The sequence below is a fragment of the Macrobrachium nipponense genome, chromosome 38, assembly GCF_015104395.2.
Source record: "Macrobrachium nipponense isolate FS-2020 chromosome 38, ASM1510439v2, whole genome shotgun sequence".
In the NCBI taxonomy this organism is placed as follows: Eukaryota; Metazoa; Arthropoda; class Malacostraca; order Decapoda; family Palaemonidae; genus Macrobrachium; species Macrobrachium nipponense.
The window spans coordinates 15367578-15395430 of record NC_061098.1 but is presented as its reverse complement, the minus strand read 5'-3'; the positions used below and the strand labels follow the sequence as shown (position 1 = coordinate 15395430).

General features: G+C 43.6%; 1 protein-coding gene across 2 annotated transcripts; it reads right to left on the bottom strand.

Annotated features, from left to right (window-relative positions):
- Positions 1–309: 309 nt before the first annotated feature.
- LOC135209657 (gamma-taxilin-like) lies at positions 310–27853 on the bottom strand. 2 transcript variants are annotated; one of them, XM_064242383.1, is made up of 9 exons: positions 27616–27853; positions 6853–7208; positions 6366–6506; positions 5648–5794; positions 4742–4936; positions 4178–4306; positions 3856–4014; positions 3443–3650; positions 310–2832 (listed from the first exon to the last, which is right to left on the bottom strand). In XM_064242383.1, exons 1-9 carry the CDS (start codon positions 27836–27838, stop codon positions 2507–2509), a joined length of 1884 nt encoding a protein of 627 aa, XP_064098453.1. In that variant the 5' UTR covers positions 27839–27853; the 3' UTR covers positions 310–2506. The 2 variants fall into 2 exon arrangements, with proteins under 2 accessions (XP_064098453.1, XP_064098454.1); XM_064242384.1 differs by lacking the exon at positions 27616–27853 and adding an exon at positions 25489–25773.

The following is a 27853-nucleotide window of genomic DNA, read 5'->3' as shown; positions in this document are numbered from 1 at the left end:
AGATTCTTATGAGTTTGAAGGGTGCTTGAGGACTGAAATAAGACAAGAAACAAGTGTCCAAGTATGTCACAGAGTCCTCTAAGGACGCTAACACCTTGGGACGTAATGGTTTACATAAGTAACATTGTAACCCTGGACATGTGCTACAGTTCTGTATTTTGAGAAGTTATGTTCACTAATACACTGAAACTAACAGATAAATTACAAAATTTGTTTGCAAGCAGAATTCTCATCTTCCGCATACATCTGAAACTTAACGGGGATAGCCAACTATAATTTTCCCAGGTTACCATCAATAAAACAAAAAAATTTTTATTGAAAATGTTTTATAGACCAAGTAACTGAATGCCAATGAATATATACACAGCACATTTAATATCTGATGGGCAGCACTCCACTATTGGTTTTACTGAAGTATTTTAATTATACTTCTTTATCAACATTCAAGGCACAATGCAATACTTTGTGCTTTTCAATCTAAAGAAAAACTCCAACAACATAACACCTTAGCCACTTTTATCATAAAAAATATACATTTAATCTTTTGACTGGACTTGCATTGTTTCCTGCTTTTATAATACAAGTACTAGAGGATAATCTCACGATATTCTGTGACCTTCACAATTAAGTACAATAAGAAATAAATCCAAAATACAAGTGATTACATGCAGTTCCAATACCCATGTACTCTACAAGATGTGCAACCTTTATAACCAAGAGTTGTGAACTACATCTATAAAAAAAAAAAACATTGCATAACAAGAATATGCTTGAAATACAAAACTTCTGTGATATAAATATGAATTTAAATTGTCTGAAAAATATATGCTGGCCTTACATTGTGGTGTTCATAGGCAACCTTACAAACTTTTTGTGTGATAAAAAAAAAAAAATTTCTTTTTCACAAGTTAAAAGATTGGAGATTAAAAATTTTACAAAATCTGTTTTTAAAGCAGTTTAAATGTTTCCTAGAAATGCAAAACATAGCCTTCTATATTAGGAGCATTCATCAGTGTGAACATGAAGAAACATAAGTCCCACATGGCCGGTCAGGAATGGATAACCCAACTAATACAGAAGTCCAAGGTTTTGAACTGAAGACTGACTTATGGCCAAGTGCCTCTGCAAAGGTGAGCAAGCAGTTCAAGACCAACTGAACTGAACTCCGACTAGTTCACGACCGTCTCAAGCCAAGAGCAGCAGCCAAGGTCAATTTGAAAATATGGTTGAGCATCAATGTGATTGCACAAGGAAGAACTGGTTAAATGGGTTAAAGCACAGAATCCCACTAAACTACTTTGTAACAAATTCAACAGCCATTCCAGCTTCAGCCGATAGACACTCCTTATATAAAAGTCAATTTTTCGTATCCTAATACGATCAAACTTCATTCACTTATATGAGGATTTCAGCAAAACCATCTGCATGACTTGGAGAAACTATTTAACTAAATTGAGGTTCCCTGAACAACAGCTACTCTGTGCACTAGTCATTACACCATCCTCCTAAATAAATGCTTCAGCACAAGTTTACAACAAAGTTTAACATATGCACAAAAACTGCCAAATTGTACACTAAATTGCTGATTAATGTAAGTTTACTTCCTATTGCAAAAGAAATGTGTTGTAGATGTTTTCTGAAGATATAAATAAATGAATCGCACTGTGCACAAAACATAATTCCTGGAAAGGCTATTATAGTAATACCAACAAAGGACGAGACTTTTGAAAACTAGTTTGCCAAATAAAGTAGCCATGTCATTATACCTAGTTTATTACTGAAAATAAGAAATAAAAGTAAGACTTTCACTTTAACAATGATAATATTGTTGACTATTTAACTGATACAACTGCTCAGCTTTCCCTTCGAAACCTAAAGTAAATATGTTGCCTTACATTTAGCCTTTCACATTTAATTCTTTACTCTGCTCCATATACAGTATGTATGTTATTTGCTCAAATAGGGAAAGGCACACCATAGCATAGTAATAAGTACAAGATTTTGCACTTTTCAAAATAATAGAACTGACCATGCAACTCTCACCAATTTGATCTCACCTTAACTTGAGGATGACAAGAAATTCTGTTATCTCAACCAAAATGAAAGTCTCAAAATACTTGGGAGAACAAAGTCTATAAACAAAGAGCTGCCTTTTCATTTACAATTCTTAATCATTCACTAGTGTCATTTCAAACCTACAACCAAAACTGACTAGAAGATTAATGTGGAGTTAATAACCTTTGGGAGAAAAGAGTGATTACTAGAAATAAGATCTTGAAATTATACAAGGATGCATACATACAAAAGTTGCATTACAAAAGTATGCATAAGAAACTTGAGAAAATTCTCAGGTTTCATGGGTAACCATGTACAAAAAGCACATTTAAGACACCTGATTATATTGTATATAAAAAATGAAACACTCAATCTTTCAGATACTTTGTAACAGACAAAGCACCGAAAAACGTTGTCTTGAAAGTACTACAATTATTAATACTTACACAACTCAGTCTATATCCAGGTAGTCTGTAACTTTTTCTACAGCTTCTTCAGTATCACTAGTATTAATTGACAAGTTATCACCATTAACCTCTACACAGTTAGAACTAGTTATATTTTTTACGTCTGAAACCTGGTTGATACCTGCTGTATCTTGTGTTTCAACTGATGGAGAAGTCTCTACTTTTGGAAGTTCAGAAGTCTCTGCTTTTGGATTTTCAGAAAATGTTTCTGTGATACTACATACCTCATTTACAGTCTCTGTCGAAGCTTCTTTAGTACACATTACTTCATTCAAAATATCAGATTTTACCTCGGGTTCAACTGCAGCTACTGCAAGAAAAATAACAAAATTTACCAAGATATTCCTTTACAAATATAAAAAATTGTATCATTATTTTATAAAATTATACTATAGGGGGAAGAGAGAGAAGTGGAGAGTCATGTTATGGTAGACAAGCAAATCTTACAGTCATACCTGACAGTTGAATATATATATATAAAAAACTTCAAGACAAACAGGACCAAAATCAGGGACTGAATAGTCAGTAATAAAATAAGAGCCTGGATAAAAGGGAAAGGTAAGTACAAAAAATACCTATTCACAAGGAGAGCTTATGTGCTGTATTGTATCGTGCATAAACATGGAAAATGACAATGAAAATCAAAATTTTGAAAAGATGACAATTGCATTACAAATACTAGGAAGTGGCATGCATAGAAAAACAGTGAACAGAAAGGAAGTGGCATAGAAAAACAGTGAACAGAAATGGTTCAGATGTGTTATGAAGGAGGAGCAGCATCAATTACTCAAAAAAGCCATAAATATGGAAGTATCGTTAAGACAGACAACACTGAACAAATATAAAGCAGGCTATATTGGGTCCCGTGCCTATAAAAGCAAAAATTCTATGTGTACTACAGAATGGTAAACAGTACTTACACTTATTTTGTTTCCTGAGCTCAGTGACCTGTTCTTGAAGAGCACGACAAAGGTTCTGCAACTGGGCATTTTGCCTTCCTTGCACTTCCATTTTCTTTTCCAAAACTGACCGTTCAGCGACCATGTCTAACAAAGCTTTGTTGGCACCTTCCCATCTTTCCTTCCATGTTTTCGTCTCCTTCTCCAGCTTCTTGATTTTCTTTGTCATCTTATAAAAAATTTGTATAATCATGAGTTTTAGATTAAAACACAACTAACTAAAGTAATATCGTGCTTCTATAATTTCATAAACAATTGCTTGATTGCATTTCATTTTATAATTATCAATTTACATACATTTATTTTAATTAATGTATACTGATATAAAACTTAACAAGATATTTTCATCACAAAATATACAATCACGTTCCTACCTCATCCATTTCTTTTTTGAAAGTGTTGAAAATTTTGCTGGATTTATCTAGAGTGGTCTGAAACTCTTCATATTTCTCCATATATGAATTTAGTTGAGTACGAAGACTAATTTCAGTTTCAGCCATTGTCTGCAATTTTTCCTGGTAACTGCTTATATCCTGTAAGAGAGGGTATACTAATAAAGTTAAGGTTCCCCAATAAATTTTAATTTTTTACAATATAAATACTGATTTGTTTATACAAACCCATCATTTTACATTACAACTTGTCATGTCCCCCAACTCGTTTTCCACAAATAAGCAAAAAAGGAAATGTAGTTACCTCGAGGAGGGCCTTTTTCTCCAGAAGCATTTTTTCTTTATTTTCTGTTATTTCGATGTGTTGTTTTGCCATCTTTGCCTCTACTAGTTGACACTGAAGGTCTTTAGCTTTCAATACCTTCTCCACATGCTGCAAGATGTACAAACATTATTGTAGCACGTGTCAAGTACATCGTAGTAAACATGCGTGACATGACAAATTTTTAATCAATTTGTATTTTTCATAGCTAACAAAACTTTGGTCCTAACAATAGGATAATCTTTAGCAATAGCTGGAAACCGGTAAAACAATCAAAGATTGTAAAACAAGGAATCTGTGGCATCGGGCAACTCATGCATACACGAGGTGGCTGTTTGGTCATCGACCAAGCTCAGACACCTACGATATGCCAGTCTTTTCTTTTACCGCCTTGTAGAGCAGTTTTGCTTCGCTCTCCTTTGTACTTCTTCATAAAAGGGAACAGATTATAAACATTGAAAACAATATTGACTCATTCCACAATGAAGAGTGTGTGTGTGTGTGTGTGTGTGTGTGTGTGTGAGAGAAAAAAAAAGGGGTACTTACATTTTCCCTAGACTCGTACTGCTTTACAAGATCTTGCAATCGACCAGCCATATCTTGATTTTCATCACGTAGTTTCGTATTCTTCTCACTATTTTCCTTCATCAAATTTGATATCTCTGACAAGGTAGTATTGAATTTTAATGCAACTTCCTTTCTTCTCTCTTCTTCTTCTTTTAATCTTGAAACGTTCTCATCCTAAGTACGTATACAGCAAATATAATGAGTTGAATTTTGAGAACATTTGAGTAAACATGAATGTAATTCACTACAAATTTCTTTCAATTCTATTATCAATCCAAGTACCAGTTACATTTAAAATTACTAAAAATACACCAAACACAATAGTTATTTTTTCGTACAAGCCCTTTTCTTATAATTACTAAACTTGTGACCAAAACCTAAAAAACTTTATCACCGATATTACTTACAGGAACTGTAATGAAGGAGCATTAGTTAACCAAAACTTTACAGCTAGACTCTACACCACCCCAAAAAGAAATAAAATACAATCAATTCACCAAATCCCGACTTCATAACTACTCCAAGAGAAAACATCACTTAAGGCACAGCAATTATTCTAAGAACAGAGGCATACTTACAGAAGCCAAGATTGCAAAAGGCACTTCCAGCCAGAAAAGGAAGATTATACAAAATTATTCCACTTGGGTTCAGCTGAGGGGTTATTACCTCATTCTAAATTCTGCTTGGGACTGAATGAGGGATCATTACTTCATTTTAAATTCCTCAGAGCCAAAAAGTATGTCTCAAAACAGCAAGAGCTAACATCGTGCACAAATTCTCCCTTACCCATAAAATACTAAGCCATCAAAAAGATTTTCCCTATAATTTTCCAAATAAAATCTTAAAACATACAACTCATACTTAGGAAATTACAGATCTACATACCTTAATCAACTTGTTTTGTTTTTGTAATTCTCGACAAAGAGACTCTAATCTTGATTTTGTAAGTACAACTTTTGAATGTTCTGTTTCCATATACTCCTTCTCCCGCTGCACATTCTCCACCTGCTTCTGAATTTGCTTGACAGTACTCTGAAAACAAAGGAATAATTGAACCTACTGTATTCATATTATGCCATGTTTCAAAATAAGTATGATTTTATACATGCACTGTACCTCTGGTCCTTTAGCTTTTTCTGTCAAGAGTGAAAGGTACTTCAACAAGAGGCTGAATATACTGCAGAGAGTGTTTTAGTGTTGTCTTTGTCTTCCCAGCTTGTTCCCATTGTTATATCGTGTTTTAGTATTGTCTACGGGGGGTTTAATGTGGCACAGCAAATGCTTAAGGGTCCAAGCTAAGAGTATTATTTCAGAAAGTTGTATTTTAACCATACTACTGATCAAGAGTGAAAAATGCCTTCTCTCTTTTGTTGGTGATACCTCTGTACTCAAGACTGGGGACACAACACAGTTCTCTTAACTGACTCATAGCCAAACAAATGATTCAGTCCTGGGTGCATAAAAATAGTTACAATATGTTCTGTCTTAGGTAGACAGTACTTATGCTTGAGGTGTTGAAAAAAAAGTATTGATAAAACATGTTTTTCCAAAATACCAGGTAATTACCCACCTCAAAATAACTATAACAATTATTCATATGTACCTGCAGTTGACGATTATTTTCAACCAGTTCACAATACTTGGACATCACAGTAGCAATTTGTTCCTCTGGTGAGAGAGCTTTCATAGCAGTCTGGAGTGAATCCATAGCTGCTTCCTTTGTCTTCTTTTTGTTCTTTTTTGCCTGCATAAAAACAAAATATTAGCTGGTTTCTCATGAATAAATATCTGGCCCTAAATCATACAACTATACAATAGTCCCTCAACTTATTTGAAGTCCTGACCTTCTGAGAAGCCAAACAGACTAGAACATTTATAAGTTATTTCACAGATAAACAATAATTCCACAAAATTTTTAGCCTAAACCGCAGTTGTGTAAATAGTCTTTGTATGTACTTCCAAGTATAAACCTTAGTCTTTGTATGTACTTCCAAGTATAAACCTAAATACTAACAGCATATTCATATAAGCAACTCTGGAACAATACAAGTATAGTTCACATTGGAGTCATAAAATACAACTAGACTTACGTGCTTTGTGTCTGCCATATTTTCTGTATCCTCTGAATGAACAACTACCTCTCCTTCAATAAGCTTATCAATGTCAACCAATGTAGGATCTGAGACTTGTGAGAGGGCTGACTGAACCTCTGGATCTTCTACTTCAACAGATGTGGCACCCAAGGACTCTATAAGTGGATCTTCATTTACAACTTCAGCAGATTCTGTTTGAGTTTCTGGTTCTTCTACAGCCAATTGCTCTAATTCTGGCTTAACTCCAGAATCTTCAACATGCTCTAATTCTGGCTTAACTCCAGAATCTTCAACATGCTCTAATTCTGGCTTAACTCCAGAATCTTCAACAGTCACTGGTTCTTCTCCAGGCACTGGAAAGAAATATATACATGAAAGATTATGGGTGTCTATAATACAGTATATGTAGTTGGTGATATTTCTGTTTTGTAAACCAATCTGTAATTTTTTTCCTGCAGTTATGAAAATTAATAGGATATACGAAACAGTACAGTTACATAGTCTGTGTTCCAGAAAACTCATGTCTACAAAAAACAATAATTAATGAAAAGATATCTCCACATCCAAGCTGCAATCTAGAAAGAGCTGAATGACAAAAAAGTATATAATTCAATCTTTAGGTCAACAGAAAAACACTAGACTCAACTTAAGACACACACCCACTTGCCTCTCCTCACCCATTTTGAGATCAAATATGCTTCATTAGGTTGAGACAAGCATGCTTACCACTGTGCCATTAAGACAGAAGAGAAAGAGAGCAAGAGACAACCAAAGGTCCCATTCTTCAAGAGCTACAAACTTTCCAATCAATCCCAGAATTTAGTCACTCAAGATCTTTTACATAACACTGCTAATGAACAACAAATCAAGACAAGCAAGACCAGACCATAGCCGTTTTATCAGGGGATAATAGAAAATGTTGCCTTAATTGGAATACTTCCTTATTAAGATGCAGAATATCACAATTTGTCGAAAATTGTATTTTTCCTAACTATACAAACCTGAGGTCCTTTAACAATAGGAATGTACTTACGGCGTAGCTGGAATCATGGCCGTTGAATCTTGAACAAGGTGGTTAGGCAGTAACTACCATGGCCTGCCCGGATGTAAAAGATTGAGGGGTGGCATGAGGTGGGCATATCTGTTAAAGGACCTCAGGTTTGTATAGTTAGGAAAAATACAATTTTCGACAAATTGGGATTTGTTCAGATACGTAATACAAACCTTTCGGTCCTTTAACAATAGGAAGACTCACTGATTGGTGGGAGGAATCTGAGTGAGCCTCTAGAACTGACTGGAGTTCTGCACACCTAGGCTACTCCTCCTGGTCATAAGAGCGAGGAGTGCCCTGCTGCCTCTGACAACTTGATCGGAGTATAGGAGCTGCGTGATCAAGTCAGACTTCTGGGCCTTTTCGAAATGAGTGAGGGATCGTGACTCATCCGAAAAAGGGCTGTGAAGAATATTGGTGTCGGAGACATTAATACAAAGTTCTGGGAAGGGTTTGCATTATTGTCAGTCTCCTTCCTCCCCTTGCTAGAGGAAGGAGTGGGATTGCTTCCATGATTCTGATAAGAAACAAAAAGGATGCTTATGTATAGGCTTGCCGCATCAATCATCCGACCAGCCAGTTTGAGTTCGAGTCCTATCCTCAACCTGGAGGACGAGGAATGGAGAGACGAGGCGTGGAAGGGGGAGACCCAGTCACTCTTGCATCCTTCTTTCCTCTACAACTGCACACCATGAAGGAGATGCAACTTGTCCTCTCAGGGAGCTGGGTAAGCAAACACATCTTGCAAGCATCCACCACTGGTCCTGGGAAATGAAGTTCCAAGGACCTGTGGGCAGTTACGAAGGGAAAGAAGGATATGGTCGCAATGACCTATCCATCTTCCTGTCCGACATATTCTTCGGAGTGATGTCCAGTACCCATACTGGTCTATCCGTCTGCAGCGAAGTATCTCGCGGTCTCGTATCCCACTGCAGTGAAAGTCTCGTGGTCTCGTATCCCACTGCAGCAAAGTCTCTCACGGTCTCGTATCCCACTGCAGTGAAGTCTCTTCGTCTCTGCAGTGAATAAAGACACCGACACTCCATGGTGGGTGTCGATAGTTATGGGTACCGGAACACGCCAGTAGGACAAAGTAATAACTGATCTGGAACAACCGATACAAAGTCCACAGCGTAGCTCGTGACGGTCTTGGACGCTTCGACAGTGCTGACTGACTGCGTTTGGTTGTGTGAGGCGAGCTGTCCATGCATCTGAGGCGTAGTCACGTGACCCTCGCCTTTTGAAGGGTTAAGCCGAGAGACCATACAAATCATCTATCTGTTGCCACCGATGCCGGAAGGCGAGATGATGATTCTCTCAAAGCATGTACCCAACAGACGAAAGTCAATTGCCTTCTAGAGACCGAGGTCCCTGATGGCAAGACAGAAGTTCTCATAGTAGTTGAATCTCAACTAAGGAGAAACAATACAATGTGCTGTTGAAGACGAAGGTGATAGGTGAATGCAGACCTACATCTTCACTTCCGAATTGAGAGAAGTTAACTCTCAAGATTCTGAACGTAGAAAAGTCCCGCCGATGACACCAACCAGCGAAGACGGCTTAATCCCTGTTATTTACAGAGGACTGAAAACACTAAACTGCTACTTCATTGCTGTTCGGTGAGAAGTCGGAGTTGCAATGAAAGCGGAGCGCTTTTCAGTAATGAAAACACAGGGATTGTACTGCCTGAAGAACCACTTCTCATGGGCTGAATCATCATCATCTTCCCAGCTTTATCCAGGGAGGACATCTATATATACTTGGAAGTAGAGCTGGCAGGGCGGGGAACAGGCAATGTCTTCCGTTATACAATTGCACACCTACGAATAAGAGATATATTTAGAAGACAAACTCAGATGTCTGAAGAAATCTTTCCGCGTTATCGCAGCGGTAGGTGCGATGCAGCGGGAGACTAGGCTACAGACTTCTGTTTTGTGCGGTAAACAGAAAGAAGATAGCGAGTCTATTGAGATAACTCTCGTATGAAAACGTCCAAGGCAATGCAGTAGAGATGGTCATTCACATATGCGAGAATTCCAGCCAACCAGAGACCTAAGTCTGTGATTGCCGGGCAGAGATTCGGTTCGGTAGTCAATCATCGCAGAGGAGAGAGACATAATCCAACCGTGCTATCTCAGAGAGCCAGCTGGTACTGGGCTGCGGCAGGCAGCCCATACACCGCTAGCTCTTGCTAACTCGTCATCCTGAGTTACCAGGTAATCCATTACAAGAAGGAATGGGTTCGGCTAGAACCATCGAGCACAAAAAAATACGCTCGAGCACTTGCATTTAATCGAAACGGATTTCGGTGAATGCAAATGCTGAGGTGGTGTTGTTGTAACAATACCATAAGTATCTCAAAATTGAAACTGGTAACTCCTGGGAGGTTTGCAGGGCAGTCCCGAGTTGCAGTTCAATTAAGAAGATACTATTCGTCTCGGTCACAACCCGTAGAGTTAACTACGGTATGTGCCTACACCTCGGACAATTCAACTGATAACAGAAGCATGTCGCGAGGGCAATATACATAGTATATTTGTAGGTTCCTGTACATAGACCTACATCCTAAATTCTCTTCCATTTGAGGAACAAGAATAAGGACTGGAAGCTGACACCCTTCATTCTCTAATGAAGAGAGCGAAGGAGAAGTTTTCCCGAAGGAAGACTTCTATGGTGATAACAGGATACCGAAGACGATAGTTCAAGCCGAACTGAATGTTCACACCCATTCATCTCTATCCCAGGGTTGGCCCCCTACTGAGGTGACAGACCGTCAGGTCCATCCAGGCTGAGCCCCTCCCGAGATATTCTTCCTTCAGCAGCAGTACTTCTCTCGAACGCTAGAAATTCCAGGAATTCGAGCATTCGACGAGATTTCCGATTATCGTAGTAACAATTATCTGGGATTCTCGTCTTGCCCACTCTGGACCGTGGTTTTGCCCAAGTGTTTGCAGATCGTAGAACACCAGAACACTCGGAGAGTGCTAGGAATTCCGCAGAATTCTAAGCACTCGGCGAAACCCCCACCGAATTCATCAGACGATCATCAGGTGGTGGTCCTCCCAATTCCCGTAGAAATTGAGGATAGGGGAAGATCCTTCCTCAACGACCGGGACTTCCGTATGGTAGGACCCGAAGGTCCCCCCAGGAACGCAGACCCCGACGTGGAATCCTACGGAGAACGCTCTGCAGGATCCCTCCCCTTCCTGTCGCAGCCATAGGGAGAGAGGGAATGGGGGAAGAAGATTGAATACTCGCTCGCCTTCCCAGTGGAACTAGCAGTCGGAGAAGCGAGTACGGGTAGCCATCACTGTGCAGTGATGGCCGCTCAGAGTCTAGGAAAATGTTACCGTCTGGAGAAAACGTTTTCCCGAGGAGGGTTACGAACTCGTACTGTAGGCTAAACGTCTGCCGCCACCGTGACCGTCGTCTGGGTGGGGCTGAGCGAGCACATGACAGGAGAGAGCTGATACTGTCCTCCGACGCGTCCCAGTCCTCGTCGAGGTCGAAACCTCTCAAGAGGACCGAAGGGGGAGCCCACCCCAGTCTCTGTGTGCGTGGTTCAGCCGAATCGTCACGTGAACGGCGGTGATGGTCACTCCGAGAGTCTGGGAAGCGTCTTTCGTCCTCGCAAGCCCCCCACGATCTCCTCCAACCACTTGAGCGAGGATCTGTTGGTCCCAAGACCAAACCAGGCTCGTGGCTAGACTGTAAGAAGTGCATTCATCGCTGTCACTCCTGTTCGCCTTGTTCCTCCCGGTGTAGCCTGAGGAGGTTGAAGGGACAGGTGAGGGAGGCCTGACGCTCCTACCCTGCCTACTAGCAGAACCAGTAGGCTGGGAGGACTGCAGGCAATCAAACGGTGGTGATCGAGCTGCAGGTCTGGACCAGCGGTCTTCTTGCGGAGAAACGCTGGAATAGGAACGGAGCGTCAGTCTTTTGTGTCAGGGGAGCTGTTACGAGAGCTCCTCCCCTGCCTACCAGCAGAACCGGTAGGCTGGGAGGACTGTAGGCGATCATCAACCCACGGTGACGATCGAGCTGCCGGTCTGCACCAGCGGTCTTCTTGCAGAGAAAAGCACTGGTCGAGCAGCTCTCTGGGGGAGAGCGGCGACGGTCCGGAGCGTCAGAAGAGCTGCTGCTGGTTTCCCTATCCGTCCGGTCCCAGTGGGAGCGGCGGTCAGGGGATCGGCAGAGTCCGCTGTCGCGGTGGGAGCGCGCCCCTCGCGATCACTCCCGATCGCCTCGCTCTACCCGGTATAACCCGAGGAAGTTGAAGGGATAGGAGAGGTAGACCTAACGCTACCCCCTTGCCCACCGGCAGAACCGGCGTGCTGGGGGGGCTGCAGACACTCGCCAAACCGCAGTGGCGATCGAGCTGCAGCCCCAGGTCGAGCGGCTCTCTTGGGGAGAGCGGCGACGGTCCTGAGCGTCAGAAGAGCTGCTGTTGGTCCCCCTCTCTGCCCGGTCCCGGTGGGAGCGCCAGTCAGGGGACCGGCAGAGTCCGCTGTTGCGGTGGGAGCGAGGCCTGTCCCCATGGCGCCTCAGCCCGCGGCCGGTCTGGGACTGTCACATCAACCCTGGGTAGTGGCGGCTCGCCACGAGAGCGATCGCTGGCCTGGTGGGAGTCACCTGGCCGACTCCCACCAGTCTTCCACTCCGTGCCTGGATCCTGACGCCGAGCGAACTCAGTTGCCTGGGTCTTGGCTGCACGGTCACCTGCAAGAGACCATACACTCGGTACCTCTCACAAACGAGAGGCCGTGACAGTACCTGGCGTCGAGGCAGAACCTCTGGCGCCAGGAGAGGAGGTACCGGTGTTAGCCGGTACCCCTCCGGTCCCCGTCATCATCTTCCTTGCCGAAGGAGAGACGGGCCCCGTGCCCGAAGGAACAGGAGGACCAGCAGAAGCCCCAACTGTCCCACCGGAGTGGGACAGACCCTTAGAGGTCTCTAAGTGAGACTTGTTATGGGGGGAGGAGGCTACCTTCTTCTTTTTCGGCTGGGGGGCCTCGGAAGTCAAAGTGGAAGAGGCGGCAGAAGACGACGGCGACACCTTCCTCTTCTTCCTGGACTTCTTCTTCGCCAGTTCCTCAGGACAACCGACAGGTCCTCCATCCAGGACGGAGTTGGGGCAGTTGCCGAAGCAACATGGCCCAACTGCACTTGTCCGGAGGGATCTGCAGGAGTAGCAGTGGAGAGAACGCTTCCTCGAGGAGGGCTACGAAACTACTACCTGGCAGGTGAAGCATCTCCCACTCCCGAGACTGGTCGGTCACGTTCGCCTGGGTGGGGCTGAGTGTCCACCTGACAGGCGACAGTCGATACCGTCCTCCGACTCTCACAAGTTCTCGTTGAGGCCGAAACCTCTCTGAAAGAAAAGAATTAATTAAAAGAGGGCTGGATGGCCCGCCTCCACTGGTCTCTGCGTGCGTGGACCCGTGGGAATGTCACGTCAACCCTGGGCACCGGACGATCGCTGCGAGAGCGATCACCGGTCTGGTGAGTCACCCGAGCGACTCCTATCATCTTCTGCTGCGTGCCTGGGTCCTGACACGATGAGTGAACTCAGCAGTCTGGAATCTAGCTGCACGGTCACCCGTAGGTGACCATACACTCGGTAACGCTCGGAAGCGGGCGGCCGAGACGGTTCCCGGTCCGGAGGTGGAACCTTCGGAACCAGGAGAGGAGATACCAGCAGTGGCCGGTACCTCCATGGTCCCCGTCTGCTTCCTCCCGAGGAAGGAGAGACGGACCCTGTTCCCAAAGGAACGGATGGATGGATGGATGTATGAGTTTTAGGGCAAAATCCCAGGTACTGGGACCAAAGAAGCCATTCAGCGCCATAATGGAAAGTAAATAAATTACACTATAAATGAGTTAATAGGTGTATGGAGAAAATGGTTCATAGATAAATTACCATATGACAAATGAATGAATTAATGAAGAAAATGCTTAATAAATAAATTTATATCTATGATGTGATAAAAAATAATTAAATGTTAATAAAAATGTTTATAGACTTTAAAAAGGAGATGAGAGCAGAAATATCTGCTTCATCTCCCAAAATATCACAAAGGGATTTACCCCTAAAATATCTCTCTCTCTCGTTAAAATATCTGGGGCAAGCAACCAGAATGTGCTCCACTGTTAGCATCTCGCTACCGCAAGCACACACTGGGGGGCTGCCCCCTTCTAAAATAAACTGATGGGTCAAATCCTCAGTCTGCTTAAAACTATTTCTGTTTGTCTATAAGACTGGAAAGACGAAGACCATGGCAATATATTATTTCTAATGTTTCTATACTTTCTATTATTGGCAAGATGAGGAGAAGTCCATCTTTCTTGCCATTTGCTTAAAATACAAGACCTAAAAGGACCTTTTAGATCTGTTTGAGGCACTTTACTAAAGGCTGTTGCATATGAGAGACTAGCAGCTTTCGCTTCCCTATCTGCCATCTCGTTTCCGCAAATCCCCACAAGTGAAGGGACCCAACAGAAAGAGACAGATTTACGCAAATAATACAAATGGAGGAGCGATTCCTGAACTTTTTGACCTAACGGATGGAAGCTATTGAATTTTTTAATAGCTTCTAAAGCGCTTTTGGAGTACGAGTAAATGACAAAATTAGTGTCGCTACTTTGAACAACTATATCCAGGGCAGAGACTATGGCTGTTAATTCTGCTATGAATATGGATGCAAAGTCAGGTAGTTTAGCCGTATATGCTGTATCACCAAGGATAACTGCACAGCCAACACCACTATCTGACTTTGATCCATCCATATATATTTTTGTCACATTAGTATGGACAGTTTCGTGCTCCAAGAATTTTCCCCTAATCTCTTCCTCAGGACAGTCTCTTTTGTTATATGCTTTTTTGCACACGGATGCTTCTGGAATAAGCCATGGAGGATACACAGGATGTTTTACTTCCATGGCTTTCTGGGATTTAAGATGATTACCCGTAACATCTTCATTTAGTCTAACTTGGAATGGTCTAGAGGCTCTTATACCAGAAAAGACCCGTGAGTCTGCTTCCCTCAGCACCTGGAAGGAGGGATTTTTGGGAGCACTTTTAATCCTAGCCATGTACCTTAATCCTAGTCCTTGCCTTCTCAGATCAAGGGGAAGTTGGTTAGTATCAACCTATAAGCTTTTAACAGGCGAAGTTCTAAAAGCCCCTGAGCATATTCTCAGCCCCATATTGTGTACAACGTCCAGTTCCTTCAGCCTGGTTTTACAAGCTGAAGAATAAATCTGACAGCCATAGTCTAGCTTGGATCGACACAACAAGTCATATAGTCTCAGCAGGGATTTTTTATCAGCTCCCCAACTAAATCCAGAAACAACCTTTAAAATATTCAGAAATTGTTCAACCTTAATCTTTAAGGCATTTATGTGGCTGGCCCATGTCAATTTCTGCTCAATGGTCATTCCCAAAAATTTCACTTCATTTTCATAAGGAATGATAGATCCTTTTAAACTAAGTGTGGGAACCTCATCCACACGCTGGCACCTAGCAAATCTTACAGAAACTGTTTTAGAGGAGGAAAATTTAAAACCATTCTCATCACCCCACTTTGTAATAGCATTAACAGACCTTTGCAGATGTTTACATACTGACGAGGCATCATATCCTGTGCAGTATATTGCAAGGTCATCAACAAAAAGCGAGCATTTAATAGGTGATGATATTTGTTGGAATGTACTGTTTATTGCCACTGAAAAAAGTGTTACTTAAAACGCTTCCTTGTGGAACACTCTCCTCCTGCACCAAAGGTTGGGAGAGAGTGTTGCCCACTCTAACCTTAAAAAATCTGTTAAAAAGGAATATAAAAATTTAATAATTCTTCCACATATGCCCATCTTGTGCAATATTTTTATTATGCCAATTCTCCGAGTAGTGTCATATGCTTTCTCAAGGACGAAAAATACGTCGATAGTCTGACATCGTTTAGCAAATCCTTGCTGGATTTGATTGGTCAGCCTCAGCAAGGGATCAAGGGTGGAACGATTTTTCCTGAAACCAAATTGAAATGGCGATATTAAGTCCTTTGGTTTCCAGGTGCCAAACTAATCTCATGTTTATCATTTTTTCCATCAGCTTACAAACACAGCTGGTAAAAGCTATAAGGTCTATAGCTGGTGGCTTGGGAAGCGTCTTTATTAGGCTTTTTTATGGGAACAATTATGGATATTTTCCAGTCCTTGGGTAAAATTCCAGTTTCTCATATTTTGTTTAAAATCTTGAGTAGATACTTTTTGGCATCATCTGGGAGGTGTTTAAGCATTTCATATAAAATTGAATCACCCCCTGGAGCTGTTGATTCAGTTGAAGAGAGTACCTCCCGAAATTCTCTTAAGGAAAATTTGTGGTTGTATGGTTCAGATTTTCCCGATTCAAATTTCAGTCATTTCAGCATTCCGAATTCTTTGAAATTCTCGAGAATAATTGTCAGGGCTGGAAACTTGAGAAAAGTGTTTTCCCAGTTCATTGGCAACTTCAGTGGGCTCTGTGATCAGAATGTTATCGACTTTTAATGAGCGTAATGGTGACGCTACAAATTTTCCACTTAGTTTCCTGATTTTGCACCACACCACTCTCAATGGAGTTCTGGAATTGATTCCATTGATATAGTAAAGCCAACTTTCTCTTTTGGCTTTCTTATAAAAGCGCCACTGCTTGGCTAACGCACGATTATAGATTAATTTAGACTGAGGGGACCCACTAGTTTTGTGTCGTCGGTGGCACTTCCTAGTGACTTTCCTCAGAATACCACATGTCTTATTCCACCAGGGAACTGTAGGTCTATGAGGTTTACCTTTTGTCTTGGGAATCAAGCCCTCAGCACTCTTCAGAGTGGATTCAATGAAGTAGTCACAGGCATCTAGGTGAGAATGAAATGACTCAAACTCCCTATTTAGTTTACTGAACTTGTCCCAGTCAGCATCCTCTACCTTCCACTTAGGTAATGTTTCAGATGGAGCATTTACAACATATTTCAGATGGATTGGGTAGTGATCACTTCCATTCAAATCTTCATTAACAGACCAGTTAAAGTCAAGGTGGATATTTGTTGAGAAAATACTAAGGTCCAGTGCAGAGATGATTATTATGAATGCTGTGGAAGGTCACTGACCCATTATTATGTAGGGCAACATCATTTGTGTCAATAAGGTCCTCGATTATTTTCCCTTTGCTGTCTAAACACCATCTTCCCCAAAGGGGGTTGTGGGCATTAAAATCTCCTAATAAGAGAAAAGGAGTGGGAAGTTGGTTAATCAAGGACTGAATATCTCCAATGTTAAAAGAGAGGTCTGGTGGGAGGTATAATGAACAAACTGTTATCCTCTTGTCTAATATGACCGCGACAGCAACAGCTTGTAGGGTTGTATTTAATTGTATTGTGGAGTGCCGCAGAGACTAATTAACACTAATTGCAGCACCTCCATGGGCACGATCACCAATTGGGGGAAAAGTTAAAAATAGCATAATCAAGTCCAGGATTATAAGGAGAGTTACCTAACATAGTCTCCTGCAGCCATACAATCCCTGGATTAAATTCATGCATTAAGACTTTACGGTCTTCTGTCCGGGCTCTGAGACCCTTACAGTTCCACTGAAGGATAGCGAACTTGAATGTTATGGTGGTAAAATATACTACTTCCCACTCTTTGGAGGGGAAGTACTGATCCTAGGGTGGAGAGGAAAATTCTCCTTAATAAGAGATTGTTTTCTTGATCCCTTTTCATTTTTATCAGACATCAGGGTTCTTGGCTGACAAACAGATTTCTGAATTTGAGGCTGATGCTCAGGATTTTTACTGTGATTCTGTGCATCACTACTGCTATTAGTCTTGGGGTGGCAAGACTGATGAGAACTTGCATGTCTTTGAACTGGATCTGCTTTTAGAACTATCTTCCTTGGCGGAGAGATCTCTTCCAGAACACTGTACCCATTTGAAGTTTTTATGATAAAACTTTCATTATTTGGGGACGCGTTTTTTATACACTTCCTGGTGGATGCAGCTGTGGTTTTTTAAGGTTTCTTAGTGACTGTGATAATTGATGGATCCGAGCTAGATCTCTCTAGTTTGGACCACTCCTTTGGTTGCTTCTTGGTGAAATTATTATTTGTGGCCATTTCCAAACTTTGCTTAGGGGCTGAATTTGCAACCATTACATTTGTATCAGCTTGAGAATATAAATAGTCAATGCTTTTGGAAGAACAATTTTTAGTATAGGGCTTCAAAACACATGATGACTTAAGTTTCTGATTATCATTTCCATTGCAAGGAGAAACAGGTTTCCGATGCTTACTGTTAGATTCAATTACTGGTGGCCTCTGGGAGGACCAGCAGAAGACCCACCTGTCTCACCAGAGCGAGACAGACCCTTAGAAGTCCCGTGACGAGACTTCTTAGGGGTGGAGACCACCTTCTCTTTTACGGCAAAGCCTTAAAAGTTGAAGGGGAGGAGGCATGAAGATATGATGATCTCGAAGAGGAGGATGAGGACACTTGATGAGCTCTCTTCCTCTTCGGTTTCTCCTGCCAGCCTTCTACCATCAGGAGTAGATAAACCTCACAGGGCAGCGCGACAGTTTCGTCCAGTGACATAACTCCCGGGTAGTAGTGGTAATGAAAATGATTATCAGCAGGGGATCAGTACACACACTCGAGGATCGGTACGCAACATGCTACTAGTCATAGGTACAATTCCAAGGTTAGAAAACCAATACGAAGAGCATCCAACCAATACTGCTGAAAACACAATCACCACTAGTCTGTAAAATAAGGAAAAAATATTAAAGTAATGAGGATACTCCTCACACATCCGAGGGCGCCGCCCTCTGAAGTGAGAGGAGATCCCCCAACATCAACACCACACGCCCATCCTTCTACCTTCTTTCGATAGTAAGCGAAAGGAAGAAGGAGAAGAGAAATTACCATAACAACAAAACACGGAGAAACCTTTGAAGTTTCCTTGGTAATGCCCAAGCGTAAGCGTAATTTCTGGATGAATACATGTCCCGTTACAGGATCAATATCACTTGCGTTAAATACATGTTTCATCCTCACGATAAATACATATCTCGTCCTCATGTAGGTCTGAGCCAGTGTTAAAGGGCAAAAGAATGTAAATAATATGTTGGCATACCTTAGCCGCTGACTCGTAACACAAGTAGAGGGGCGGTTACAAAGGCTATCATAAAAAGTGGGTTTGTATATTAATTGAAAAACCAAGGACAAACCTTTGTTTAGTCTTAATATCAAACACCGCATATGCATAATTATTCAAATACAAAAAATAAACCAAAAGGATCCCACCAGGAAAAAAAATCGACGACCAGTCAGCCGGAGCTCACAAACACGTCTTCATCGGAAGACGGCCGAAACCAAAGTCGTTCTCCCTGATGGAATCAAGCACGGAGCTTGCCGTCTCCATCGTGAACCGAGACTGGAGAACAAATCGGTTCAGGGGAGAGAGATCTATCACCCGGCGCCAGCCCCCCAAAGACTTCTCCACCAGGAAAAGACGGCTGTAGAAGCCCGGTGACCGATCCCTGACGATCTCGACAGCTCCTTTGCTCAGCATTGCTTGGACTTCCTGCCGAAGTGCTACGTCCTTGGATGATACGGAAACATAAATCTGAAGGTGGACCGGGTTGGAGGTGAGGGGTGGCCGAGACTCGAAGGGTAGTAGATACCCCTCCCGAAGGACGTCTACTATCCAGGTCTCTGCTCCATAGTGCTGCCATGTTGCCCAATGGCTCGCCAGGCAACCCCCCACTTCCCGCAACAGGTGAGGGGGAACGCCGTCCCTAGCGCTTCCCACCTCTCTTCAACTTCTTCCCAGCTCCCCCTCATGAGGAGGGGGGCTGGGAGGAAGGCTGGTGACGGTCGCTCCTTGAAGAAGTCGAAGGCAGAGTCTTTCCTCTGGGCTTCGACGATGCGATCGTCTTGGCCGCAGAGGAAGCGCTAACCAAACTCTTGGGTTTGGCCGCAGAAGCTCGAGGCTGCCCAGACGCCTTCGAGACTGCCGTGGACTAAACAGTCACTGTCATCAGTGCGCCGTTGTTCCACCGCAGCGTCCACCATCTCTCCTGGGAAGAGAGAGGAGGAACTCCGCACCGGTCCGTTGCGAAGACCCAGAGCCACCTCACGCCCAGCCGCCCTGGTCACTCGGGTGAGGACTGTGTCCCTACGCCGAAGAACCAGGTTGGCCCACAGGTTTGCCGTCTGGTGGGCTAGGTAGGAGATGGCTCTACCTCTAAACTGGCACAGTCTCCTGAAAGCCGGGTCACCTTCAGGAGTGATGTTTCCCAAGGTGGCCGCGACCTTAGACACTGTGAGGGACCACAGGTCTAGCCAGGAGACTGCTTGGAATGCCGCCATGGCGGTCAATTCCAAGGCAAGTGCCTCTTGCTGCGAGAACCATAGGTTCTCCGACAGGAGCTGCTGCAGAGACACCCCCGGAGTTAGCCTAGCTAGCTCCGGGTTAACCTGTTTGGGCAGCATAGGGTCCTCTGATGGCACGTAGAATCTCCTCTGTCGCAGTAGAGGCGGGGGAAGTAGCTTGGATGACCTACCAGACTTTAGCGAACCCTCCTGTCCGGAGACGAGAGCGTCCACCTGGCCCAGCACCAAGTCAGCCAGAGCAGATCGTGGCAGACCCTCCTCCTTCAGAAGGAGGAACTGCAACAGACCCCTCCCGGTCTCCTCCGGCCACTTGCGCATACGATCTGGTCAGTCCTAGACCATGCCAGGCTCGTAGGGCATCGTGGTGGGACCGTGAGCAGCGCGCTCTCCACGATCACTCCGGTTCGCCTCGCTCTTCCCGGTGTAACCCAAGGAAGCTGAAGGGATCGGAGAAGAAGACCTGATGCTCGCCCCTCGCCCACCAGCAGAACCGGTGTGCTTGGGGGGCTGCAGGCGATCGCCAAACCGCGGTGGTGATCGAGCTGCAGGCCTGGTCGCGCAGCTCTCCGGGGAGAGCGGCTGGATCGAGAACAGCGGCTCCGGTCCTGAGCGTCAGAGGAGCTGCTGCTGGTCCCCCTACCCACCCGGTCCCGGTGGGGAGTGGCGGTCAGGGGATCAGCAGAGTCCGCTGTCGCGGTGGGAGCGGGGCCTGTCCTCACGGCGCGTTGTGCCACTGGAACCGGCCGAAGCCGGTCCCAGCAACCAAAGGGACCTCTTCCTTGCCTCAGCCCGTGGCTGGTCTGGGACCATCGCGTCAACCCTGGGTACCAGCAGATCGCCACGAGAGCGATCGCTGGTCTGGAGGGAGTCATCTGAGCGACTCTCACCAGTCTTCCGCTCCGTGCCTAGGTCCTGGCGAACTCAGAAGCCTGAGCCTTGGCTGCACGGTCACCCACGGGCGACCGCACACCCGGTACCTCTCGCGAACAAGAGGCCGAGACGGAACCTGATGTAGCGGCAGAGCCCCTAGCACCAGGTGAGGAGGTACCAGTGTTAGCCGGTACCCCTCTGCTCCCCATCTTCTTCCTTGCGGAAGAAGAGACGGGCCCCCCTCCTTCAGAGGACCAACGGAAGACCGCCCCCGTCACACCGGAGTGAGACGGGCCCTTGGAAGTTCTCGAAGGAGACTACTTAGGGGGGGAGGAGGTGGCCTTCTTCTTCTTCGGTTGTGAAGTCTTAGAAGTCGAAGGGGAAGAGGCAGCAGCAGAAGACGACGACGACACCTCCCTCCTCTTCCTCTTCTTCGTCAGCTTCCTCAGGACAGTTGTCAGGTCCTCCATCCAGCCGGGGCAGTTGCCGAAGCATCACAGCCCGGCTGCACCTGTCCTGAAGGACCTGCGACTGGAGCAGCAACACCACGGACAGGAACGACGTCGGCAGGGGTTGGTCCAGGGACGGCAGGTGAGGCAGGAGGCGGGGTAGCGGCAAGCGACATCCTGGGTACTGGCGGCAGGTCCAGGGGCGAGCTCTTAGGGCACCAGAAGTCGGGGGCTGAGGCGAGAGCGGCGAACCCGGGCGGCGGTGTCACGACCCCCCTCGGAATACCTGGTAGCGGTGCCTGGACAGCAGCTGAAGGTGTTACCATGATTACGTGCTGTGTGTAAACTAGATGAGGAGGGGCGGCATACCCCGGGGTCGAGACGGTGGTGGTAGTGGTGGTTACCAGACCGTGAGTTACCGGTGCAGAGCCACTCGCCTGGTGATGCAACAGCCCCCGAACACTCAGTGTCGCCTGGAGACCCAGCGAGAACCAAACCTGACCGAGGTTGTCACCCGCTGCAGCCACACCTGAGGAGGCAAAGGTTCGGTTAGTAGGGGGGGTTCCCCCTCGCCCGGGAGGGGGGACAAGTCCCACCCCCGCGAACGAAAGACCCAGAGTACAAGTGAATGTCGGGGTATCTCGCCCCCTCCTCTACGCTCGATGGATCGGGCGAAGAGAAGGAGCAGAGAAACCCGCCCCGAAAGGGAAGGAGCCATACGTGGGAGCTGAGACAGAGGAAGGAAAGAAGACGACGTGTCCATGACCAGGGGAGTAGCCAGAGAACTTTCCGATGACTCTCTGGCAGGCTTACGTTGTTTCCTCCTCCCCTCATATCGCGCCCACTGCTCCTCCGACCACAAACAACAAATATCACAAGGCTCTGTGCAAAAGCATTCTTGCCCCCAACACCGAGCACATAATTCATGAGGATCAACCTCAATAAAGGAGCGGAAGGCCCCACACTTACGGCCCTCCACACCAGGGCACAGTCTGCAGCTGATGGGGGGGCGTGGGGAACTTTCCAGCTCACGAGAATCCATAATTAAATGAAAATTACAAAAGTCACAAGTACTTACTGGATTTTCACACAAATACACTAAAAAGAGAAGGCAAACCAAAGTTTTGAAGTTACAAAGCATGCAACGATGGCGGGCAGAGAGAAGTGGAGAACACGTCTGTCACCCAACGTGGCCGAAAGCAAAGTGATTCTTCACCTCCCAGTCGCGCGGTGCGCTGACTGTCGGACAAGCAGTTAACTACCGAACTCCCTTGTTCGAAGCTTACGACCAGTTCCAGCTGCCGCAAGTTACATTCCTATTGTTAAAGGACCAGTGGTTTGTATTACGTATTGGAACAACTCAAAACTTTTATTTTCCTGCTGTTTTGGAGCCATATTTCTTTAGTCTGATCGTAACCTCTATACCGTAAAGACCTTCTACAGTGGAGCCACATATCATACCTTAAAGACCTTCTACAGTAGAGCCACATATCATACCTTAAAGACCTTCTACAGTAGAGCCATATATCATACCTTAAAGACCTTCTACAGTGGAGCCAGATATCATACCTTAAAGACCTTCTACAGTGGAGCAGATATCATAGCTTAAAGACCTTCTACAGTGGAGCCACATATCATACCTTAAAGACCTTCTACAGTGGAGCCAGATATCATACCTTAAAGTACATGCATTGTAAACCAGGAGGTAATTTCTGATGAATATATTTGAAAAGCGTCATAACCTCGGAATGTCATACTCCAGAGACTGACTGTATTCTAAGTCATTTATATTTCTAACTGACTGAATTCTAAGTCATTTATATTTCTAAAGTAATTTGTACTTTTCCTAAGGTATTCTTGAAAGCGGGCTGGGATGGTTGTTGAACTTGGTTACAAGGTCATTAACTAGTAGTGGATTTGGGGGTTAAGTGGAGAGAAAAAAAAAACTAATTAACCTACCATCAATGGTTTCAAGTTATAACAGGGTCTGGTTTGCATACCTATGAAAAATACAAATTACACTGCATACTTCGATATTTTTCATTCGTTACTACGGAAACAAAAAACAATAGCCTTTTACGTAGGTGACTAACTGGAAATGTCATGCTCCAAGTTAAATGTCCAAGCAATGGATGCGATGATTCCTGTAATTTCTCACTGGGTGTCAGTGAGAGACTGTTCCCGAGAGGGCACTCAAAGAAAAACATAAGACTCGTGAAAATCCCAATAAGGGGATTCAAGTTGGAAGATATTACAATGTAATAGATATATTCTTTTCTCTTCTTGCCAACAAAAATCAACTGCTCCTCAATCAGTCAGCACTGTTATCGCATTGGTGCTCAAATCACGCCTACCTCTTCTCGACCATACAATCCTCTGGCATTCCTTTGCCTTTTTTATATAAAACCTGGTAGGGTAAAATCATTCTTTAAACCATTACTATGTCACATTTTGGCCTTGAAAATAAAATTTTCCTACATTTTAATATGCGCTTTGAATGTTTCCGACGTTCATTTCGTTCGCAAATGACCTAACCAACGACACCTAACCTAACCTAACCTAGGGTGCCAGGGTGCTTCCCCTAGTGCATGATAAGTGGGGTTGGTTAGGTCATATACAAGAGAAAAGTATGTACAAAACATTCAAAGCACACATCAATACATAAATTTATTATATTTTCAAGTCCAAAATATAATAATGGTTTTAAAAATTTTACCATTAGGGTCTTAACACCCTTGTATGTCCAGCAATAAGCTAAAGGCCATTTCAAAGTATCGATATCAGTGGTATCAACTAGTTTTTGTGGTATCGGTGAATTGAAAGTAATTCTAGGAAATAGCTCCACACAGACTGCAAAGAACAGTCATGCGAATGTGACAGCCACTAAGGATTAGAGCGTCAAATGCATTTTGCCATATTTAGTACTAGCCCCTGGGGGTTAATTACAGTCAAGCCCCCAAAACTAACGGTAAATTCTTGATATGCAACCGAAATACAATAGGAAATTGTAATTTACAAAGAAATACCCAACGCAAAGATAATACTTAGATTTACCCAGTGAATTACTGGCTGATACCAGTAGATACTTTCATCATTAATATAGGAATTTAAAATTGGTGGTACCTGCCAAAAATTTGGTATTGGTGCATCCCAACTATGAATGATTCAACTGCTACGTACTATACCTAGTAGCTCGGCCTAGTCAGTTCTTTGTCGAGAGATCGATTTGCTGATTTACGGTTACTAAAACTGGCGTCACAATCAGTAGTAACTACCGTTTACACGCAAAATGGGTGCCACGATTAGCCTAGTACCACCTCCTTGGGAATGAATGGATGAATGGAACAACATAAACCAAAGAGGGCAAATATAGGAATAATAAACATAAACAAAAGACAAACATAGTAAATAAAATGCAGAAACTATTCCGGTAGTCCGCTAGCGGCAGAAATCAGGCAGGCGTAAGCATAGCCTAGCTCGCAGCGGAATACTACCAGCTTAGATCTACCCAAACCACCAACACCACCACCACCACCAAAAGTAATAGTAGGCCTACAGGTACTTCTTCTACAAGGCCTGAAATAACCTAGCCTAGGTAATAAGAATAGGCCTATGATGAATAAAAAGTCTACTTAGGCTAGTACTAAAAATATATGAAGGATTTATAAACCTAAGCCTACGCTGAAAGCAAAAATGTCATAATGACCTATGAAAGTTAGGTTATACCTAAGCCTAGTAGGCCTATATTGAATCCCAAAAATTTCTACATAATGAAATAAGAATATAAAACCCTGGGCCTATAGGACACCCCAAAAAAAATGTCTACTTTAAAACTCACTCTTGGAAATTTATGATGGTGATGTTGACGAGGCAGGATATTAAAATATAAGTCCTTCGATAAAATGAGTCCTCCTTCGGTATAATGAGTCCTGCGTGGAGGGCGTGACCGTCCAGGAAGCCTTAGTCGTTTTATATAGGCCTTAAGGACGTCGTTAAACCACGTGGCGGCGATGCCAAAGAAGAACTAAGATAAGCAGAATTAAACACCTCTAAGCAATACGAGGAATGAAGGAGCCAACCAACGTTCTATTTCCAACGCATTGGGGGGGTGGCGGGGGTGCGATTTGGGGATTGGGGGGAAGGGGGGAACAATCCTCACACTAGTACCAATCGAATCCTCCTCCTCCTTCTTACCTAAGAAGCATCCTCCTCATTCTCAAGAGTGTCTTCTTAATTCCTCCTTCCTAAATTCCTCCTCCTCTTCATTCCTGGCCCAGGTCTCTATCCCTCTCGCTCTATCTCTTGTCTTTCACTCTTTCTCTCTCTCTCTCCTTCCTCTGGTGCCAACTACGTTCATTTACGGCGATCCCAGAATAGAATAAATTCCTACGCAACGTGTATGAGAACTAGAACGCATTTGACTCGTTTTCCTTTTGATTATTTTCTTCTCTACGAAGTCTCGTCCCCTTTACTCTTTCTCTTCGGGCCGCCCAAAATTAGACCGATGGCACACCGCCCACCACAGGCTGGGAGAATCAGCTGTTTTGCTTAACACAAGCGATTGGGCACCCAATCAAAACCTTCCATTTTCGCATTTATGCAGGGAGATTGGTCGTGGTTGACACCATTTCCGGCGTTTTTCGAATTAACGGGTGTAATGTCTTCTTTACGTGCTGTTAAACTGCGATTAAAAAGGATATTAATCGATGAATTTGACGTTTTAATATATTTTCTACTGGACGATTCGAATTTCCGCTAAGTGGTGGGTCGTGCCGTCCTGGACGGGGTTGACACCATTTCCGGCATTTTCCGAATTAACGGGTATAGTCTTTTCTTTATGTGCTGTTAAACTATGATTACAATGCTTATCAATCAATGTATTTGACGTTTTAATATATTTCCCAGTCGAATTTATGCTACGAGATTGGTCGGTGTCGACACCATTCCTGGCATTTTTCGAGGTAACGGGTATAATGCCTTCTTTATATGCTATATAAACTGATTGAAACGCGTATTAATCAATAAATTTGACGTTTTAATATATTTTTTACTAGACGGATTTGAATTTCTGCTACTTGATGGTCGGGGTTGACACCATTTCCGGCATTTTTATCGAAGTAACGGATATAAGTCTCTACTTCATATGCTATATAAACAGTGATGCAGTATTAATCTAATTATTCAGCACATTTGACATTTTAATATATTTTTGTCCACTCGAATTTCCGCTGCGCGATTGGTCGAGGTAGACACAATTTCCAGGAATTTTTGGAGGTAAAGGATAAGTATCTCCTTGACTTTCTATAAAAACTGATTCAATCGGCTATTAATATTAAAAAAATCGACATTATAAAATATTTTCTCCCACTCAAATTCCTGCTACTTGATTGGTCGGGGTTGACACAAGTTCCTGCATGTTTCAAATAACGGATATAGTCCCTATATAAACTGTTTCAAGCGCGTATTGATCAAATCAACCAATAAATTCGACGTGTTAATATAGCTACGTATTTTGCAGCATGTGGGGGATGATCTGTGAATTATAATCAATACACAAAACCTGGACGCTCAGGAGTAACAGATTCGTTCTTCCGTATGGATGCATTCAACGGAAAAATTCAAATCCTCCTGGCAAAATTCATAACTTTCATACATTTCTTACACGATTTCTTCAGTTAATATGATAGCTGATGAAAGTTATTTGGCAATGACTCTCAAACTCAATGACCTAACCGTGGCGACAAAGAACGCTGAAAATGCTATTTTAAATAAAGATGTAAGATTGAGACTTTCTCTTTAAGCAAACTACTTTTCTCAACAGTCACAAGAAATATGATAGAACCAATATGTGTACGCCCATTCAAATGATACATTAAAAATATTCGTTGTATCCACCATAGATTCACTCTAGATCTATATGGTATTCACCATTAATCAAATATACAGATATACACAAGCACATTACTTGATAGTTTGCAGTACTTCAGAATGAAGTCCCAAGCTCTTGGGTGAAGTTTCTCAGTATCTATAAAATTCCTGTAGTGGTTCACTATAATTAAAGTGGAGTAAAAGACAAAATTCAACACCTTCACTACATCCGTAGCTACAACAACACAACGTAGGAGCTTGGATAGTGACACACAAGATGAAGAGCACCTACGCTTGTATTCTATAATGTCTTCTGCCATCCATGTAACTGCGAT

Bases quoted from the DNA above. Each gene is read 5' to 3' on its own strand.
- LOC135209657 (XM_064242383.1), bottom strand. From the start codon at position 27,838: ATGGCAGAAGACATTATAGAATACAAGCGTAGGTGCTCTTCATCTTGT. The intron at 7,209-27,615 runs GTAATGTGCTTG...ATTTCTTTCCAG, and splicing joins GAAGTACTGCAAACTATCAA to TGCCTGGAGAAGAACCAGTG. The intron at 3,651-3,855 runs GTAGGAACGTGA...ATTTTTTATAAG, and splicing joins TCAAAAAAGAAATGGATGAG to ATGACAAAGAAAATCAAGAA.